The sequence below is a fragment of the Gobius niger genome (assembly GCF_951799975.1).
Source record: "Gobius niger genome assembly, chromosome: 21".
NCBI classification, from domain to species: domain Eukaryota; kingdom Metazoa; phylum Chordata; class Actinopteri; order Gobiiformes; family Gobiidae; genus Gobius; species Gobius niger.
Genome location: NC_136872.1, coordinates 22064356 through 22084966, shown reverse-complemented (window position 1 = coordinate 22084966; position 20611 = coordinate 22064356). Strand labels below are relative to the sequence as shown.

Genomic DNA, 20611 nt, shown 5'->3' with positions numbered 1-20611 from the left:
ATCCCAGCAACACACTTGAGGGGTCATTTCCCTGTTTTTAATGAGTGTGGAACCATCGGTGACGATGCATGTTCTTCTCAGAAAGTGCTGTGTCCAAAAAAAAAGAAATGAAAAAGAGTCAAGGTTGGGATTTGATCCAGCAACCTCTTGTACACTAACCCAGCTCTCTACCAATGGAGCTACTTCAGCTGAGAAAAAACAGTGGATGTGAAATAAATGTCATGAGAGACTCCGCACTTATGTGTTTGCAGGAAACGTATTAACAGTTTAGAAAATAATATATTGTATCATTTTGTAATTGGGGTAAATTCCTGGCTGCCCAAAGAATCGTTGAGAGGGGGTTTCAGCCCTGCAGCACCCTCGATATTGAAGCAATTATTTGGTAAGACCCATATAGTATGAGGAACACACAGAGAGACGGACAGGAAACAGTCGAATTGAACTTCCTGTTATTGTACAGTTGAGAAAAACGTGAATTTGGAGGCAAAAACGTCCAAATTAAAGCTGATGTCTGTGACAGAGGGGTAGTATAAGTATATACAAGTCCAAAAGTGTAGTTTTTGTGAAGAAAGGGGGAAATTTGGAAAACTGGCGAATTTCAGGAGAAACCTCTGACAGAAGCCAGCATGCTGCCAGGCTAAGACCTCTGGCGATTTTCACGGAGGATGGGCGGGCCACTTACAAGCCACTTAAAAGCCAATTAAAGGACTTTTTGGCGCTAGCGGCTGCGTGTGCCCACCATTAGGTCCAGGTGGGGAATGTGCACGCGCGCCGGATTGGGTCCGTTCCAATCCGGCCAAGTCTGTGAAAGTTATGAGGCTTTGAAATTTGCTAAAAATGGCCTCTCAGTTGCGGCCTTGTCATGACCACGCCCAATAGTTTAAAAAAAATGTAGTTGATGATTTTGAAAGCCACATGGGTTTGGGACATGTTGGCCAAAATTGGAGGCGTTCCATCGAAAACTCGGGGATCAGGGGCCAGAAGTTCAAGAGGTACGATTTTGAAGGTTTGAGGTTCGGGCCAAGATGGCCGACTTCCTGTAGCATTTAGGGCGGGGTCATAATATCATTTTTGACATGTCCTGACGTGGTCTATGTCCCTGGCCAATGTCACTTTTGTACGATGATTTTTTTTGCGACCGCTCCGCCATTGGGTCAATGTAAACTGCCTGTTTGAGGGGGCGCCACAGAGCCAACTTTTATTATTCTCTCTCGCGAACCCCACCCAAAATTAGAGCTTGCGGAGCACTACGTTTTGACCCCTGTTGCTTGCATATCAGTTCACGTTTGCTACGTGAATTCTTGCGTTTTCGTCCCCCGTTAACGGTTTTAATGAGTCCCTCGCGGGACACTGCGTGTCCGTTGCTCGGGCCTAATTATAAAAGAATAAAGCGAGATAGAGGCATGTTGTGATTGACTTTTTTGATCAGTGTGACATGGAGAATCAGAATATGAACTTTGTTTTCACTTTCGTGAAACGAATTTTTTCCCGTCCATGTAATGTGCACAGGGGGCGCCGTTGGGCCCTTTCTTTCGCAGACTTGAAAATAGTAAATTTTACACCAACTTTGATCATTTGGTCAAATAAAATTGACTTTTCGTTAATGTTCAGGGGGTCAAAATCGAGATTAAAGACGTAATAATAATAATAATAATGGAAACGATTTTTCGGCCATTATTTATCTCCCACAAAGACATTACTCAGAGAGCCGTGGTTTTGATATGTTGTTCCCCATCACAGACAAGGTCAGTATGATTTTTTCCACACCTCCATACCATCACGTTTTTTTTATACAAATGTTTAAAATCAAAACTTTGAGGGGGCGCCAGTGAGTCATTTTTGGCGCTAGCGGCTGCGTGTGCCCACCATTAGGTCCAGGTGGGGAATGTGCACGCGCGCCGGATTGGGTCCGTTCCAATCCGGCCAAGTCTGTGAAAGTTATGAGGCTTTGAAATTTGCTAAAAATGGCCTCTCAGTTGCGGCCTTGTCATGACCACGCCCAATAGTTTAAAAAAAATGTAGTTGATGATTTTGAAAGCCACATGGGTTTGGGACATGTTGGCCAAAATTGGAGGCGTTCCATCGAAAACTCGGGGATCAGGGGCCAGAAGTTCAAGAGGTACGATTTTGAAGGTTTGAGGTTCGGGCCAAGATGGCCGACTTCCTGTAGCATTTAGGGCGGGGTCATAATATCATTTTTGACATGTCCTGACGTGGTCTATGTCCCTGGCCAATGTCACTTTTGTACGATGATTTTTTTTGCGACCGCTCCGCCATTGGGTCAATGTAAACTGCCTGTTTGAGGGGGCGCCACAGAGTCAACTTTTATTATTCTCTCTCGCGAACCCCACCCAAAATTAGAGCTTGCGGAGCACTACGTTTTGACCCCTGTTGCTTGCATATCAGTTCACGTTTGCTACGTGAATTCTTGCGTTTTCGTCCCCCGTTAACGGTTTTAATGAGTCCCTCGCGGGACACTGCGTGTCCGTTGCTCGGGCCTAATAATAAGTGCATCAATAAGTGTCTGAGGCAAATCATTTATCACGACTCTAATGGAACTTCTTTCAGGAAATTGGACTGTTCAGTCAGTCATGAAGCAAAACTCAAGGCGCACTCTGTATTTATTAAAGGCCAGTTTCCCCTAAAGTGAAGGAGACTCATTTTAAATTAATAAACCAATTTCTTGAAAGAAGATTTAAATTTGATGTTGACCCATGTACTTTCTGCAACCAAGATGTTGAAACTACGAGCCGTTTTCTGGAATGTTGTCTGGATTAACATGGCACACGTTTTGTTTTATATGGACAATTTGGACCCTTCATTATCAAATGTCATTAATATTATTTTGCTTTTAGCCAAATACCATATTCATTGCTGCAAATGGAGGGGAATTAAGCCCTCCTTTCCCTGTTTTATCAATGAATTTAAAATGTTTTACAGCTCCCTAAAAACACTAAAAGACTGGAAACAATCAGCCACCAATTTTCAAACTTGCTTTTATTTTAAAAGAATATGCTCCATAATTATAACAGCTGCCCTCACTTTGCTCTCATTGTGTTTGAGTGCCTTGTTCAAGTCTCAGCGAGAGTTTGGATTCTTTGATTCAATAAAAAAAAAAAAAAAAAAAAGCTCCACGTGTAGGTACAGGTAACAAGAAATGGTCACGCCATTTTGTAGGGGTGTCTGAATGTCCGGACAGAAAAAAGTAGAGCATGCAATATTACCCACAATGCATTCTGAAAAGTAGTGAGCGGCGACGGTCACTTCACAGGTCAATATAGACCACAATGCATTGCGAGAGTCGGAGGAGAACGGCCGACAGAGACAGATCTTTGAACTAAACAACACGACTGAATTCAATCAGCTGTTTCACTCGTGTGCTGTGTATTTCTCATGAATTAAGTACTTTAATAAATTATGGTTACGATGAAATGATGATATTGCACTATAGTTCGGGCCTATGTAGTGAATGAGGAGTTAGGGACTAGGAGTTAGGGACTAGGAGTTAGGGACTAGGAGTTAGGGACTAGGAGGGACTAGGGTTGACGTTCGGACACAGCCAAGGATTACCCAAATTAGCACTAGCGGAGCACCAACTCCAGCTCTGTGTTTGATTAGAGAACAACATTGTAACATGGTAAAAAGCTGTTAAAGGTACATTTCGTGTAACACCTCCCCTTTAATTACAAATAAGAAACACATGTCAGTCTTTCACCTCCTGTCTCTCTCGCGCTCCCGGTCTCGGTCTCTTTCTCTCGGAGTCGTTTCTGACAGCGAGGTCGACCTGTTCGACGCTGACACAAAAACAAAGATAAAGAAATGTATCACGGCTAAATAATAATCGTTACATGTGAATAACACTTCACAGCTTGTACTTAAATATCAAACTTACTTCTCTTGATGGCGGCTCGTATGGAGGAGAGCGGCCCCTGACTGCGGAAGAGACGGCAAATTCATGTGAAAGTTTGGACACGACATACTGTTATAAATGCCAGAAAACAAAGCAAATCTCAGCTCAAAAGAGGGAAAAACAGACGCTAAACTAAAGTGATGTGGTCAGAGTTTATTTGTCCAACACTTCATTTAGGCCGGGTTTAATTACGTCGATCCAAAGTCTCCAAAGAATTGACCGCACATTTCCACAAAAGGCTGGAATCTCTTTGTTTATCCCGTTGTCCCTCGACCTCGCTGGTTTCCACGGTAACGTCAGAGTCATTCAGTCCAGTGTAAAAGTAAAACAGGCTCTGAGTTTAAGAGCTGCATTTTCGAGGCGACCGGGACGACGGCGTCCGAGGTTTGGGTCAAAGACGGTGGAGACGGAACAGAAACCTGATACAAGGACATCACTGAGAAGAAGTTTCTGACAGTGACCAGTTCTGTGATTTACAACGCAAGTTTTAAAAGCACGCACTTCCTACACAATGAAGGCTTATTTCAAAGAGGGTGTATTCTGCTTTTTTCAGTCACATAGCACCAGTCTATATCACACTACAATGATGACCAAACCTTCTGTTGGTCTGTAAATGCAGTAAATTAGAATAACTGCCTTGTATAAAATTGCTCTCTCAAAATGGCTGTAGTGAATGTCTTGAAATAGGCCTCTGTCTCTTTAAGAACCTCTGAGCCTTTCAGACACGCCCCCTCCACACGCTGTCTGTGGCATCAGTGGGGAGGGGGTTCTGCTGTGGGGCAGTGGTTGGTTACTCGGCTGGTGACGAAAGCTCGGAGGCGTCTCCAGGAGGTGGGGGCGTTCCTAGGAGGACTCAGGCAAACCTATCCCTAAAATGGCCGCCATCAGAGTTTTTACAGATTACTGAAAAATACGTGAATGTGCCAAGGCAACACTTCAGGCATGTTGTTAATGAGGGAGTGACATAATAACATGATGTAAAACTTGAAAAAGTCGATTTTGCATAATACCCCCCTTTTAAAAATTAAAATATCTCTGTTTTGCCTGGAAACATTGTGAGCTGTATTATTGTAATTAGTGGTGAGACAGAAGGAGACACAAGATACAACTGAGTCATCTTTATTCCTTCAGCACCAAAACAGAACACGCCCCAAACCCCACAGTCTGCTGGTGAGGATATAGTTTTTGGCTTTTTAGCTGTTGTTATTTCAGCAGGAAATTGCTGTTTTGTTTTTTTTGCTGTTTGTCTCTGGAGCTCAGGAGTTTGGACCCGGAAGAAGCTTCTTATCGTGTCTGACGTCACACTAAACAAATGTATAATGTCTAAACAAATGTTTATCACTTTCTTACTCTTTGTTGGTTAGAAAATGCAATATTGACCTAAACCAGCTGAAACATAATATCCAGTGAAACGAGACATTAGAGATGCCTCTAATATGGGATACCACATGCTTGTACTCATACTCGTACTCATTCATGAGGTCCCGATACCAGAGACCGATTACAGGAGCAGCTCCACTGAGGAGAGAAAATAGCAACAAACTGGAGAATAGTTTAGTGTAAACACAATATTCCACGTAGAACTGACTTTATAACAGACGACACTCCCTAAACCAGAGTCTGAGCTGGATTTAACCAGAGCTAAATGGTGCTGCAGCGTCTGCAGTGTTTACAACATACAGGCTAATGTTGCTAATGTTGCTAAACTAGCCGCTAACTCGCAGCTAACAGTTCTGGAGATTCTAAGACTGTTTTATGCCCAGGAGCTTATTCATCTGATAAACTATGAAAAGCTTAGCTACTCGCTAAATTGCCATAAACACACGAGAAAATCCACACAGAGCTGAAGACTTTTTATCTGCAGTAATAAGTAACATCTCAATACTATTGTTAAATAAAAATACATAAATGAATAAAGCACAAGCACTGAGGAGCTTTAGGACATGAGCTGTTCTGTCTATAATGGACAGAAAAATAAAGATTTAACATAATATTGAAAAAAAAAAAAAAAAAAAAAGGCATCTATTCAAAACTTCTCTTAAAAGTGTCGCCTACTTTACTCAAGGAAATGTAAATGAGTAAACCAATCTGCAGTGAAAAAGTCAGTACCGCAAGTCAAATTTAACCCTTTCAATGCAAAATCACATACTTTTTTAAATACATAATAATCTAAACCTTTATGATTTGATTTGTTTCCGTTTCAGTAAACATGAGAAGATATTTAACAGCTAATCGGACACAACGGGAAACTTTTGAGCAAAGATTTGTGTAAAACTCACAGGAGATTTACAACTGGATGTGTTCTGGGCTGTACTTTTGTATTTTCTGTAAACTCCTGGAGTAAAAACGTGAGTCTTTTGATTCAATAACGAGTAAAAGAAGGAAACTTTGTACAGTCAGAGTGAAGCGTCTCTATGTCCAGGTTAGGAAAGATTTACGTCTCGTTCTACATTTCCAAACAGCAGCATCTGGAGACGACATGAACCGAAGAATCTGGCTGAGATTAAAAACAGGCTTGAGCAGAAGCAGGAAGTGACGCCGTGAAGGGAAAAAAAATCGATCATTGATTATAGATGTGGTAATGTTTAATGACGTGTGGTTTACCTGTGTCGATGTTCGGGTTTACGTCTGTCCGAGCGTCCTGTGGAGACACAGAAACAGCTTTTAGTTTCACTTTTATCAATCACCACGTCAAGACTCGGAAAATGACAATAAATCTGTGTTCATTATGTCTTAAAATGTAAAGGGGGGAAAAAAGGGGGGAAATTGGGGGGAAAAAATTACAAATAGGGAAAAATGTGGGGGGCGGAATGTGGGAAAATAGCGACAAATGGGGTAGAAATAGTGGTAAAATTGAGAAAACATTGGGAAAAATGTGGAAAAAAACATCGGGAAAATTGGGAATAAATAGCGAAAAATGTGGGGGGAAAAAGTGGGGGAAAATTTAGGAAAAAATAGGGAATAATGCAGAAAAATAGGGCAACATTTTGGGGTAAATTGAGAAAAGAGTGGAAAAAAATAGGGTAATTGAGAAGAAATAGAGAAAGATTTGGAGAAAAAAAGTGTGAGAAAATTGTGAAAAATGTGGAAAAAATATAGGGAAAATAGGGAATAAATTGAGACAAATTTGGAGGAAAAAATATGGAAAAATTTGGGAAAAAAGGTCAAAAATGTTGGGAAAATTGAGAAAACATAGGGAAACATGTGGATAAGAAATAGGGAAAATTGGGAATAAATAGAGAAAAATGGAGAAAAAAATAGGGAATAGGGAAAAAAGTGTGGGAGAATAGGGGGCAAATATGGGCAAAAATGTAAAAAAAAAATTGGGGGGGGGGGGGTGGAGGGGAAATGTGGGGGAAAAAGGGGGAAAAAAGGGGGAAATGGAGAAAACATAGGGGAAAATGTGGGGGAGAAAATAGTAAAATTGGGAATAAATAGGGAAATAGTTTTAGAAAAAGTGTGGGAAGATTGGGGAAAAATAGGGATAGACTTCGGACAATTATCTTTTTGAGCAACAAAGCAATATAAACTCAAATGTTTGCCGCACATATTTGCATATTTCTGATGTTTTGCAAAAATACCGCTTCATCATCGTTATCGACAAAGTCCAACATTACTGAGATATTCATTTTATCAGCATCGCCCAGGCCTATTTGGAACAAGCCCGAAATGGTGAAGTTCAGGAAAATGTTTTGGGCATTTCGTATAACAGAGTCTAAAGTTATTCATCGATGGCACAATAAAAGGTCGTCACTATTTATCTGCTTCTAAATGAGAAACAAATGACGAGCAGAGTTTTGTAAATGTTTTAGTCACATCTCGCAAAATGACACAAAATCTACACATGAAACCTGTCTTAATAAGTCAATAGCGGATTCTTTTCACGCGAGATTGAAAAGGAAGAACAAAGCTTGACACAAGAAACCTCTGGAAAAGTTAAACATGTCAGTCAAAGAGGCCAATTGTCAACACAGCATCATAAAGACGACATTTTGAGAGTGAACTTTCAGCATTTCTCCGTCTTACCTCACGCGTTTATTCCCTTTTGCAAACTTCAATCCGCTTTCAGCTGCATCCGAAGTCAAAAACGCAACAAGTTCCTCCAACTTTTTTGCCCTTTTCCTCCTCTTAGACCCTCTCTGTGTCAGTAAAACGCCAAGTGGACAGGCAGCTTTTTCCATGCCGCTCTCCCATTGGCCGAGAGGGACCAGGAAGTGGCGCCGCGATTGGCCGAGGCTGGATTCTGCTTGAGTCATCAGGGTTTTTTTCTTAACACTTCCAGATGTTTGTCCTACGGCGCAGCAGCTTTAAAAGACCAAGTCATGTCGAACTAAGCACTTTTTAGCCTCTCAGGAAAACAGCTTTACACGAGGCTAAGAACAAAGGCACAAACGCTCAGCTGCGCTTCACTTTATGGAGGTTTAGATCGTGTTACTATGTTGTTTTACATTGCTTTGCCATGTTTGAAGTAACTCTGCATAGTCAGTCTCTTCCTCGAGAGCTCAAAACGCTCACTCTCACCTGATGATGTCACGAGGTAGGGCTCTCTTGCTGTTTATAGTCTCATCTAAACTGCTTCACGTGCCTACACTGCAAAATAATCTAGAAAAAAGTGACATAATGTAAGTTTGCCCTTGATTTGAGCGACTCATTTCAATAAATCATCCCATAGGGCAATTTTTTTAAACTTCATGGACAGATTGTGTTTTTTAATTATGAGTCATTTTGACTTGCCAAGTACAAAACCTGCTTCTACAAGCCTGTTAGCACTTCCAAGAAAACACATGTGACTCACAACTTTCAAGTTAATTCTCTGAAGGCCGCTCTTAGTCCTCCTTCCTTCTCCTCTCTTGCTCAAATCAATAAACAGTTCATGAAACCTGGCGGACAGTGCTTTTGTACATCTGTGCCAAGTTTTTATAAGGATTGGCTGTTTATTTTTTTTACAGGAGAGAGCCCTTAAAGCAGAACTAAGAGAGGCCATAAGCGCGACTGCAGGTGTCGTAGCATTTCACGTTCTTTTTTACTCATTAATCGTCCGTGAGAGTGAATACTACGCTGACAGAAAAGACAAAGGGACAGAGGGATATTGTTCATCCAATTACACAATGGAGATCTTTTTTTTTTAACTGAAACTTGGCTGTAAATACTGTTTAAGTGGCGCTAGCCCACAGTTAGCTTTGGCTGCTAGCCTGTTAGCTGCTTCTTTGTGATTCCATTAGTGTGTATTGGTGACTCCGACCTGGAGGCAGGAAGGCTGCAAGTGTGGTTTTCTGGCCAGAGACACCAGGGGGATATGAAAGACCCCCCAATCATCCCTTTAACATTTGCATTACCCCCAGAGGGACGATGAAGGTAAACAAGTTAGTTCTGCTTTAATGGCCCTAAAAGAAACATATTGTCTTTTAAATAAACAGCTACAAATGTGATCTTCTGAAACACTGTAGAGGCACAAGAAGTGTTAATTTTGACAAAATATTTTATTTTAGTTTTAGTCTTAGTCTTTTGACTAAAATGTAATTTCATTTTAGTCGAGATTTAGTCAAAAAAAAAACATCTCAATTTTAGTCTAGTTTTAGTCGACTAAAATTGCATGTCAATTTAGTCGACTAAAGTTAAGATTAATTTAGTCAACTTTGCATTGATAATAGTCATTATAATCATATTTAATCAAGGTCCTCGACTTAATGGAGCTTCTCCCACATGAATAAAGCACAAACCTGTTCATTTGGCAGTGAATTTAAATGATATGAGGCTCTTTCAGACGGTCAATAGAAGTTTGGATGATTTTAGTCTCTCCTTTTCATTTTTATTTAGTCTTATTTTAGTCGACTAAAATATCTGGAGATTTTAGTCAGAGTTTTAGTCTCATGAGGAACGTTTAATTTAGTTTTAGTCCAATTTTAGTCGTCAAAAATATCACTTTGACTAAAATTAAGACTAAATATTTTAGTCGACGAAATGAACACTGCTTCACACCTGCAGCACAGAGGAGGCGTCACAAGAGGCCCTATAGGAAACAAAAAAGGGGCAAACAAGGAGGTATTTGGGCAAGACTCACACAAATCTTCTATACCTACTGTTGTTCCGGCTAATGTACGCTCACTAGAGAATAAGATGGATTATATTCGGCTGCTACGCTCTTGTCAGAAGATGGTGAAAGACTAAGGCGGAGTTTCACAGGTGAAGAACGGCGTCAAAGAATCAGGAAAGCTCAGTATCTGAATGACGTCACCACTGATGACACATGCCTCAGAAAGCCCGTCTGATACTGGAGTCATGTACCACTGATAAGCACAAGAACACTCCCTAAACATTTCCACAAACCATAGCGACAGCTCTTTGTTGTCACCGTGTTCTGTGGTTCTGAATCAGCTCAAATCGACACAGAAATGCTCGGTGACTTTAGCGAGAACAGTGGAATCAATGTCCAAATGTAATGAGTCAGTCGAGTCTATTTCCAGCACTATCGGGAAACCAGACACAGTCCTGTCAGGAGGACGAGGATGAGAAGGAGAGAGGAGGCCGTGGGAGCGGAGGGAGCTGCGCAGGAGGAAGAGGAAGGAGCAGGAGCTGAGCAGTGCAGGACGCCACGCTCTGAGACAGGGACAAACCCACTGATTCAGAGGATCATATACGGTTTCCCTAAAGCTCCAAAAACAGGCTGTTCGGTTTGGATGAAATGTTGAAACGTTGGGGGAAAATAGGAAAAAATGTGTGGTGGTGGGGGATTGAGAATAAATAGAGAAAAAATTGAAGAAAAAAATGTGGGAAAATTGAGAAAACATAGGGAATAATCTGGAGAAAAAGAAATTGAACAGAAAAATAGGGAAACATTTTTTTAGAAAAACGTGCGGGAGAATTGGGGGGAAAATAGGGGAAAATGTGTGGGGGGGAATGGGGAAAATAGGGAATAAATAGTGGGAAAATTGAGAAAACATAAGGAAAATTGGGGGGGGGGGGGGAATAGGGAAAATTGGGAATAAAGAAAAAATTTAAGAGAGAAAAAATTTAAGAAAAAAATTAAGAAAATTGGGAATAAAGACAGAAAAATTTGGAAAAAGAAATTGAACAGAAAAATAGGGAAATATTTTTTATTTAAAAAGTGTGGGAAAACGGGGGGGAAATGTGTGCGGGGGAAGTGTGGGAAAATAGGGAATAAATAGTGGGAAAATTGATAAAACATAGGGAAAAATGTGGGGGGGAAAATAGGGAAAATTGGGAATAAATACAGAAAAATGTGGAAAAAGAAATTGAAAAGAAAAATAGGGAAATATTTTTTAGAAAAAAGTGTGGGAAAACGGGGGAAATGTGTGCAGGGGAATTGTGGGAAAATAGGGAAAAATGTGGGGGGGGGAAATAGGGAAAATTGGGAATAAATAGAGCAATATTGGGAGAAAAAAGTGTGGGAAAATTGGGAAAAATGTGGGGAAAATAAACTTTTCTTTGCATTTTACATCAATTTTAACCAAAGAGACTCTGGGGAATGAGAAAACACTAACATATCTGTTTAAATATTTGAATCATCTAAAAAAAACAGAACCATGTGCCCTCCCCTCCCCTCCCCTCCCCTCTCGTCTCGTCCGCTCAGCTACAGAAAGTGGGCGGGGCTAACTCCTCCTGACTCCACACAAATCTGATCAGATAAAGCCATGAATAAGAACCCGAGGAGACCAGACCAAAGGACGAATGTCTGTTTATGTCACACATCGACATCGCAATCAAAAAGTCAAGGAAAATCCTGGAGGGACTGTTTTATTTAAGCGCCAACAACAACAACAATTAAACAACTAAAGTAATACAAAAAATAGGCCCATAAATACAAGTTTCCTCCGGTGAAGTCGATTTGTTTTTCACATGATGCTAATGACCGTCCATTAGTAACTCACTGTCTGCCATGTAATCTGAGCTCTTTATTTATTTGGACAAGACACTGCCATCAACTCCCAAGGAAATGACAGAAAGAACAGCGCCCCCTGAGGATTCACCCGGAAGTGCACTTTTCCCATTACAAGTTTGTTATCTCATCTCAAATGTAGTGTGATTTAGGTTTCTTTATTTTCTTCATTTTTTTCCTCTGTGGCGCCTGAATGTTTACAGAAGAGTCCCTTTAACTGAGCTGTTTTCTTGTGCGGTCGGGGGAAACTCACAGAAACACCGTCATGAGACATTTATAACGTGACGGTGTGAGATTTCTCTGTTCGCTCTAAACTTGGAGTCACTTTGTTCTGAAGCGAAAGAGACTGAACTGTGGAGACGTGTGTTCAATCTTTGTGCAATATTAAAGTGGAGTCTGGCATTGGGCAAAACATATCAACAAATATTGCGCAAGAAGCAGCTCCTACTGTTAATTCGGGGTTTAGAAAGGCAGCAGCTAAAGCTAAATGTAGCTCTTTTAATGCCATAGGAGCAAATATATCATCGGCCATATCGTATCGCGATATAACTTTTTGATATTGTTGTGGACATGATATAATTAATGTTCCGCTCAGCTCCATCAGAGCAGCATAAACATGTAAGACACAAGAACAGAGGCTTATAAAGTAAAATGAAATGAAGGAACTGCTTGAGTAGATCATATTTGCGAGGAAATAAGTGTGGCGTTAAAAAAAGAATGAAATATCACTGAATTAATCGTAAGCGTGAGGCTGGGATTTTGAGGTAATTTGTCCATTGTTAATTATATCGTTAAATATATTACCGTGATATTGCCTTTTTATATTGTGATATAGATTTTTAGGCCATATCTCCCTAGTTGCAAAAGATTGATAGAATCATTTGAACCATTTTTGCATTTAAAAGACCTTATATTTGAGCAGCATCAGCTTCGTGGTTGTATAAGCTACGCAGCGGCGGAGTGATCTGCTAGAAAATAGTCCCTCAAAATGCGATCATTCACATTCTCTAATACTGGCCTGTATTCCATTAGCGGCCGGGTCTCTAACAGAGGCCGGGAGGCAAATTAAAGCCGGTCTCTAAAACAGGCCGGGGCTTCTATTAGAAACTATAGCGGTAGAAATATTCCCCATGTTAGGAATTTGTCTCATACTGGTGTAAATGATAACTCAAGTGCAGGAAGTAAACAAACGGTAACCCGGGCTGATGGGAACGCTGGGGAGGAGCTGATCCAAGCGCAACTTTGACACAGATTTAGCCTCTTGTCAAACCTCCTGTGACAATATTTAGAAGCAGGGCAAGCAACAAATGTTGTGTGACCCTCCATCGCGTCTTCAAAGCACGTCCAGCTGCTCCGTGTGCAGGTCAGTCCCACGCCTCAAAATAACTCCTCCCATCAGCGCGAGCGTCTCGTCTTCTCTCGGGTCAGTCTCATGATCGATCACAAACACAAACGCTCCGTCTAAACTCGCCTTTTACACAAGAAAACAACAAATAATCCGGTCCGCGGTAAAAACGAAACAGAAATCTGCAGTGACATTGATGTCAATGTTCCGCTAACAGCAACGAAACACTTCCTGTTGTCCCGACAAAATAAAAGGCGTCAATGTTCCAGCCGCTGGGAGAGGGTTTGCAAAGTTAATTAATAAATGAACCTAATATTTTAGGTGCGAATGGACACAAGTCTCGTTTTTCTTCATTTTCCTGGTCGTCCGTTTTGCTCAAATAGAAATAAAGGCCTGTCTCTAATTGTGGCCTGGTTCCAATAAAGGCCTGATCCTAGATGCCCTTGAGTAAATAAAGGCCCCGGCCTATATTAGAGCATTTACGGTATATGGTTAGTCTGGTGTTACAGGTGATTTGCCTCAGGTGCACTGTGGAGCGGGTTAGACTGTCTTTAATGCAGGCTAGCTGATACCATAGAAATGCACTAGCCTAGCACCGCGTAACTCTTCAAATATATTTAGGTTCAGCAACTCTATGAGCCCAAACAATGAGATCAGCTGAACATCCTGAATGACCAGGTTATTCGATCAATGGATTACTTCTTCAAAGAGTCCAGATCTTTACCCCATTGAGAACATTTGGGATGTGCTGGGTAAGGCTTTGTGCAGTGATCACACTCTCCCATCATCAATACAAATCAAATATTCTTTTGACTTTGCAGAAGCTTACTGTGTATCTATGTGTGGCCTCTTTCTGGGTCGGGCAGTGTATGTGCAATGACGATACGAAGCACCACAAACACTGCCTGAAGCTCATTCGTGCACATAAGATTCAGAGACAAAGTGCGGGACAACAACAAGCTGGAACTGGCGCCGCCTCTAACCACTGCAGTCGAGCTCTGGGTGTGTCCCATCTCCACATTTGGTCTGCGTCAGCGAAAACTCTCTTGTCAAAACCAAAACCACGAGGAGCAAAAGGACAAACCGCAAAAAAACCGGGCTGTGAACCACGGGAAAGTCGACTCTTCCCTCGCCATGAGAAGGGGAAGTCAGGCACCAGTGTAACAGTAACAGAGCGGTGCGGGAGTCCAAACCTGGGACATTCTGGACTTGATATGACAGGTTTCAAGGACAAAAAGGTGCAAACAGGCCCTGCCCAAACGCCGGAGGGGATGTGGAATTGTGCTTCTTTGTTTAACCCTGTGAGGTCCATCCCGCACCGTCTACAACAGGGGTAGGAAAGTTTGCTTCGTGGAGGGACGATTTTCATCATTGCCAACACACCCAAGGGCCGAACCTCAACATTGCAGCCTAAAGTAAAGAACTGTTTTCTGTTTTACATCAGCGGTTCTCAGGTGGCAGGGCTTTGGGACGCGCCTTTCCCCTCGGATGACGAGCCGAGGCCCCAAATAAAACTGCAATTTGTCATATATCGTATCAAATATTGTACTTTCCACACAAGTGTTTGTTGAACAAGCAGTAGATTTCCCTTTTTAAAACTGAAATTATGATCAAAACAACCCCATAACATTCATTCTAACAGACACAGTTAGTGTTTCCATGTAGTTTCGGATGGAAAATATTGACTAAAAGTTCCCTCTGGACTCGCGACCCACTGAAAATGGTTCCGTGACCCACTTTAGGGTCCCGTCCTACAAGTAGAGAATCACTGTTTATCATTATATATGACCAAGCGGGATGTTCTGACAGGACATTAAAATACTGACACTACTTCTCGCATTTTAAGAGTACTTCAACAGGTATTTGATCTTATTTGCATATTAATATTTCTCAAAATCATCTTGGGGGCCAGAGGTTCAGTGCTGGAGGGCCAGATTTGATGTTTCTACAACATCACTCATCAGACATAACTTTAGAGCTGAAGTAATGAGAGACTTGTGATCTTTAGTGTCAGAAACTAGAGTTTTCAAGCTGATCTTCCCACAACGACAGGGACCTGCTGTGATATCAGGCTATACAAAACAATAGATTAAAAATGTCGGCAGTTCTGCAGGATGGTTACGACTGGCCTTGGGTGCAAATAAACAAAGCTGACATTATTTTTGGTAATATCGTCTGTGAAATATTAAAGCAGAACTAGGAAACGTCTTTACCTTAATAAATCCTTTCCGGAGTCCCTTTGGGTGTAATACAAGTGTTAATGGGATGATTGGGGTCTTACACACCAATACACACTAATGGAATCAAGAAGAAGAAGCTAACAGGCTAACGGGCAAAGCTAACTGTGGGCTAGCACCACTTAAACAGTATTTACTGCCAAGTTTGAGTGAAAGAAATGATCTCCATTGTGCAATTGGATGAACAATCCCTTTGTCCCTTTGTCTTTTCTGTCAGCGTAGTGTTTACTCTCACGGACAATTCATGAGTAAAAAAATGTAACATGCTACGACACCTGCAGTGGCGCTTATGGCCTCTAGGGGCATGAGTTACTTAGTTCTGCTTTAATGCTCCTAGACGTGTTTGAAATGCACACTGTGAACTTAAAGTTACAGATCTTATCGCGATGCGGTCACATCCGGGGCAGTGTTGGCAATTTAAAGGTACCCAGCGGCTGCATGAGTGGTCGGCATGACTTTCCATCACAGTGGTCTCTCGGACACTCCAGGATCAATCAACCGAAAGTTGGACTGTTGTAGAAAAAGGAAAGGAAAGTAAAGGCGCCATGCTGACCACTCAAACAGCCGCTGGGTCAATACAAGGTCAAGGTCACCTGGTCCGCTGAGTAACACCCCTTTCAGATAGAATTTTCTACATTTTTCTTGTGGGCGGAGTAAGGCCGGGCACTGGTGTTTAGTTTATCTTCAAAGAGACTAGATATAAGTTCACCATTTTACTCACTACTGCCACCTCAGGTCATACGTGTAACTGCACCTTCTGTATTAAGCTGTGCATGACGGCACCTCGGACCCGAATTAACACCGTTTTGAGTGACAGTGCAGGATTTTAGAGGTGGTGAACAGGTCTGAGCTCATTCTACACATTAGTAGGACATTGTTGGAACATGTAGGGGGAGGAAACACATAATTTTAACATTTTTAAACTCCGTACAGTCCCTTTAAGTGACGCTAGCCCACAGATTGTGCCTGATGAAGGTTGAAAAGCACTATATAAGTTGAGACCATTTACCCTAATCGGCAAAAACAATGTTCATTAACAGGGCATTGCTTCCCTTGTGCTGTAAAAAGTAAACAACAGCGATCACTCATATTGACAGGAATAACGGTCAGAAAATGAAGCCATTCCAGATGTTTTCCCCAAAATCTTGCAGCCCTACAATCATTCTCTATCAGTTTTCACTCCAAACCATGCAGAGAAGGTCAGTAATGCTACATATAGGCTCCAAACGTGAGCAAAACCCTTAGAGACCCGAGTCAGAGCTGAAGAATGCGGCACGTGAAAACCCCGGCTGATCGAAAACATACAGAGAGACTCACATGGACAAACTCTACACGCTGCCAACAATGCTTCAGATCCTACGCCACAGTATTCTGTCATTTTAGCCAAGGTATGCAACGCTTTAACACCAAAAAGCAGCAAAAAGGCTCAAGAAGCAACATCTTTAGCAAATCACACAAGTGCACTCTCTCTGCCTTCCAACATCAGGGCATTTCAGCAACAACCCTGCACAAAAATATCAATTATCTCCGTTTAAAAACACCGCCGTGACTCGACTTGGGGAGATTACAGCTTCCACTGTAATGATAGGTTGCTAAAAATAATTTCAGAATGCTCAGCAGCTCGGGACAGACTCAGGAAATGCTTTGTTTTCGTTTTTCCCTCCTTGGCACTCGCCCATGTTTTAACCTTGACCCCGGCTGGGTTTAATCAAGACAGACGACATCCATTTTCTTCCATTATTGTCTCACAAACTAGGACCTATTTTATGCAACTGAATAAGTTTTAAGCACATTTATTTCAAATCTTTTCTTATTTGGACATGTAGCACTCATAAGATTTATTTTAGATGAAGTTAAATGGCATCGTTATCCGTATGTTTCATGCTATTGTCCTGCGGTGCAACAAAAAGGGTTCAATTTGAATCTGGCCGTTATTAAGAAACCTATGAACAGTCCACATGTGATTCATTAACCAAGGAAAGGTCTAGGGTTAGATATTTGAAGAAAAAGGGTTAATAATTCTCAAATGTCCTGCGGTTCGACGTTTCCTTTTTAGCATATACTCAAATTGAAGGCTGTTTAATGACATTTTTATACAGAAATACTATATTCTTAATGCCACAGAAGAAAAAATATGTACATTTCATTTTGTAAGATTTGCAAATATTCCATCAAATGAAGGAATGGGTGTAAATTTTGACAAAACAGGGCTGCACAATATCACCAACAAATATCGTATTGCATTATTAAGAGAGGCAGGATCCGCAATAAAAAATCACGAAATTCCTCTGTCAGTCTGACACATTTTTGACAAACTCAGCCTCTTAACCCCCGCCTTAACCGAGCACATATTCTCCAGTTTGGTTTTATCCAAATCTAAACTAGTGTCAAAACGAGGATGAAAAACATGACCAAAAAGTGATTAAAAAAAACGGCTACAGAGCGACAAAAAAGCAACAAAAACACGTCAAAAAACGAGATTTAAAAAAGCAGTGACAATGCTGCAAAAAAGATACAATCAATTGTAGGTCTTAGCTTTCAAATGAGGTGATATTCTGGCCTATAGGCTGTAAACTTCAGTTGGGAAGCTTTTAACTAAGCACATTTTCTGCAGTTTGGCTTTACCCAAATCAAAAAGCTTCTTAACTGGAGCTTACAGACTATAGCAGGGCTGAAAGATACATCGTTATCGTATCGATATCGAGATATGAACATTCCAGACTGCACTCTTCTGTATTATGATGTTTTCATTTTTCTGAAAAATGCTTGGTTTTCACCGATCCCGTAGTTATATTGTATCGCATCGATATCGAGATATTGGGCATAAATATCGAGATATGAAATTTTGTCCATATCGTTCAGCCCTAGACTATAGTAGTCTCGCCAACCAGACTCCGCTTCTTTACAGAAGAGGGTCTGGCAACACTCCATTGTGCGCTTTCAAAGGAAGTGACGCAGCGATATGGAGCCTACCGACCAATCAGAGCAGCTCCCTGAACGTCACGTTGTTGCGCCTTTGTTTTGTAGTTTTTCAACACAAGCAACCACTTCACGTAATGCTCCGGTTTGCTTGTATTCGTAAGTTTTTCTGACATAAACGACAGAAGTCATTTACTGAACTCGTGTGGCAGGAGCGCCATTGTTAATGTCCGAATGACGACAACTTTCTTGTCGCTGTTTCTGTCGTCACATCCGTTATGTTCTCATTGGCTGCTCTGCGCTTCGGTTGTCCCACATTAGTCCCGCCTCCAGCAGTAGCTTTTCTACGACAGGGTCTTTACCAGGCTAAGAGTGTAGGGCAGTGTAATGCCCTATATGTTGCTTTTTTTTTCACTATTTTTACTTGTTTTGTCACAGGAACTTCTACATCACCGTGGACACAACCTGATCATCAAGCAGGCGCGTCTGTCCGACACGGCCAACTACACCTGTGTGGCCAAGAACATCGTGGCCAAGCGCAAGAGCTCCACCGCCGTGGTCATCGTTTCCCATCAACCAGTGCTCCTCCTGTGACCAAAACAGTGAAGATGGCGGCCGCGACACAACGATCTTTCACCAAAGAAAAAAAAAAGAAAAAAGAGTGGTGCGCACTGAATGGGTGCTGCTGCCGGATGCTCTCTCATCGAATGCAATTTCTCCATCTGTGAGATCAATAAAGTGTCATCTTATCTTATCTTATCTTATACTTTTTGTTGCTCTTTTGATGCTTTTTGTGCTGTGTTTCCATCCTCATTACGTCTCTTTCTTGTCTCTATTTTGACGAGGGTTAAGGCGGGAGTTAAAAGGTAAACATAAAATACAAATGCCTGAAATTCACCTTGAGCTACATTTAAGCCTCGTTTTGGTTCTGCTTGTCGTATTTTGTCTCCCGTCTTGTTTTGACATAATTTGTGAGAAATATCACAGTCGGCCTAATATCGCAAATGCGCAATATCGCAGGTATCTTATCGCAATTTTTGGTCAATATCGTACGGCAGTAATCAAAACCGAATCAGACACAAATGGCAACAGTTTCAGCCAAAACTGCGGTTGAACGCGTCTTATTCTAGTATTTTTTGACAAACACGTGCAGTAAACTCTCCTTTTGGTTACGCAAATGCTAGAAACACCTGAGAATACGTCAGAGTGATTAATGGACTACGTTTGCGAAAGTAAGTTCTCTCACACTTAGCAAAATGACAAGCCTCTTCCTACATAAAAGAGCATAAAAACGCACCTACATGTTGAATCTTGATGAAAATAACAGGTTTTTGTGCGCGTGTTTACCTCCGGAGCTGTTGCTCTGCCTCCTCACCACTTGCTCCCGACTTTCCCTCATGTTCTCCTCGTCCTCTTCGGACCGAGCCTCGGCCATCTCCGCCCCTCCTCTGTGGCCGTGTTTGCGTGCCCTTCCCCGGGTTATCTGCGAGGCAAAACAGCGCTGGCTTTAACGCGCAGTTTGCGACAGCTGAACCAACATTATTCCTCCAACAACAACTCACCGCCTCCACCACCAACACCGCCGCGGCGCAACCAAAACAAGTGCGTAAAAGTGGCGGAAAACCGATAAATTCACCCCCGAAATCGCGCTCAAAGTTGGGGGGAAGTTGGATGCGAGTGTCCGTGGGTAAAGCTGGTTAAATGCCGGTGTTGTTTTATGCAAAGGCGCCCGCGGGAGGATCGGGTTTCGCTGGGAGAGAGAGAGTGTAGTTTCTTCCGAGTTTTGGGTCAGTCAGAGGGAGCGGGGGTTGCCAGGTCAGAGCGAGACTCCGCCCAGTTTCAGCGCAAAAGCCGGCCCCTTAATGATGCGTGCCAGAAATATACACGTGAAACTGGCAACCAAAAACGTGACGAAGATAATCTGACTGTTTTTAGTGATTCATGCGTCGTTTTGCGCAATAATTTTGTGGTTTGATTTCATAACGTAGGCTTTCGACTTCTACTGTTTACAGCTGAGTTGTGGTTTAGGAAGGTCCCTTGATATGATGTGTACACTTTAACCTCTTAACCCCCGCCTTACCGAGTGTACTTTCTCCAGTTCAGCTTTACCAAAATCTAAAAGGTTGCAGTTTATAGGACAGTGTAATGCCTCAGTTGAAAGACCCACAAAACGCATCTAAATGGAGCCTTTTCTTCGCTTTGTTCTCACCTTTTTTTTTCGTGCGTTTTCCGTCACACATTTTTGTTGCTTTTTGTCCATTGTTGCCTTTGCTTTTCGTCTCATTTTGTCGCTATGTTAAACA

At 41.8% G+C, this 20611-nt stretch overlaps 1 protein-coding gene across 1 annotated transcript in view; it reads right to left on the bottom strand.

The window, feature by feature from the left end:
• The window catches only part of LOC306980561 (uncharacterized protein), a 33277-nt gene extending 13450 nt beyond the window's left edge, over positions 1-19827 (bottom strand). Inside the window, exons 1-4 of the mRNA XM_079579995.1 lie at positions 19656-19827; positions 6515-6551; positions 3893-3933; positions 3716-3794 (exon numbers count right to left, since the gene is read on the bottom strand). Coding sequence (XP_079436121.1) covers positions 3716-3794; positions 3893-3933; positions 6515-6551; positions 19656-19743 — 245 coding nt within the window. The 5' untranslated portion in view covers positions 19744-19827. The remainder of the gene's footprint in view (positions 1-3715; positions 3795-3892; positions 3934-6514; positions 6552-19655) is intronic.
• Between the last annotated feature and the right edge of the window lie 784 nt (positions 19828-20611).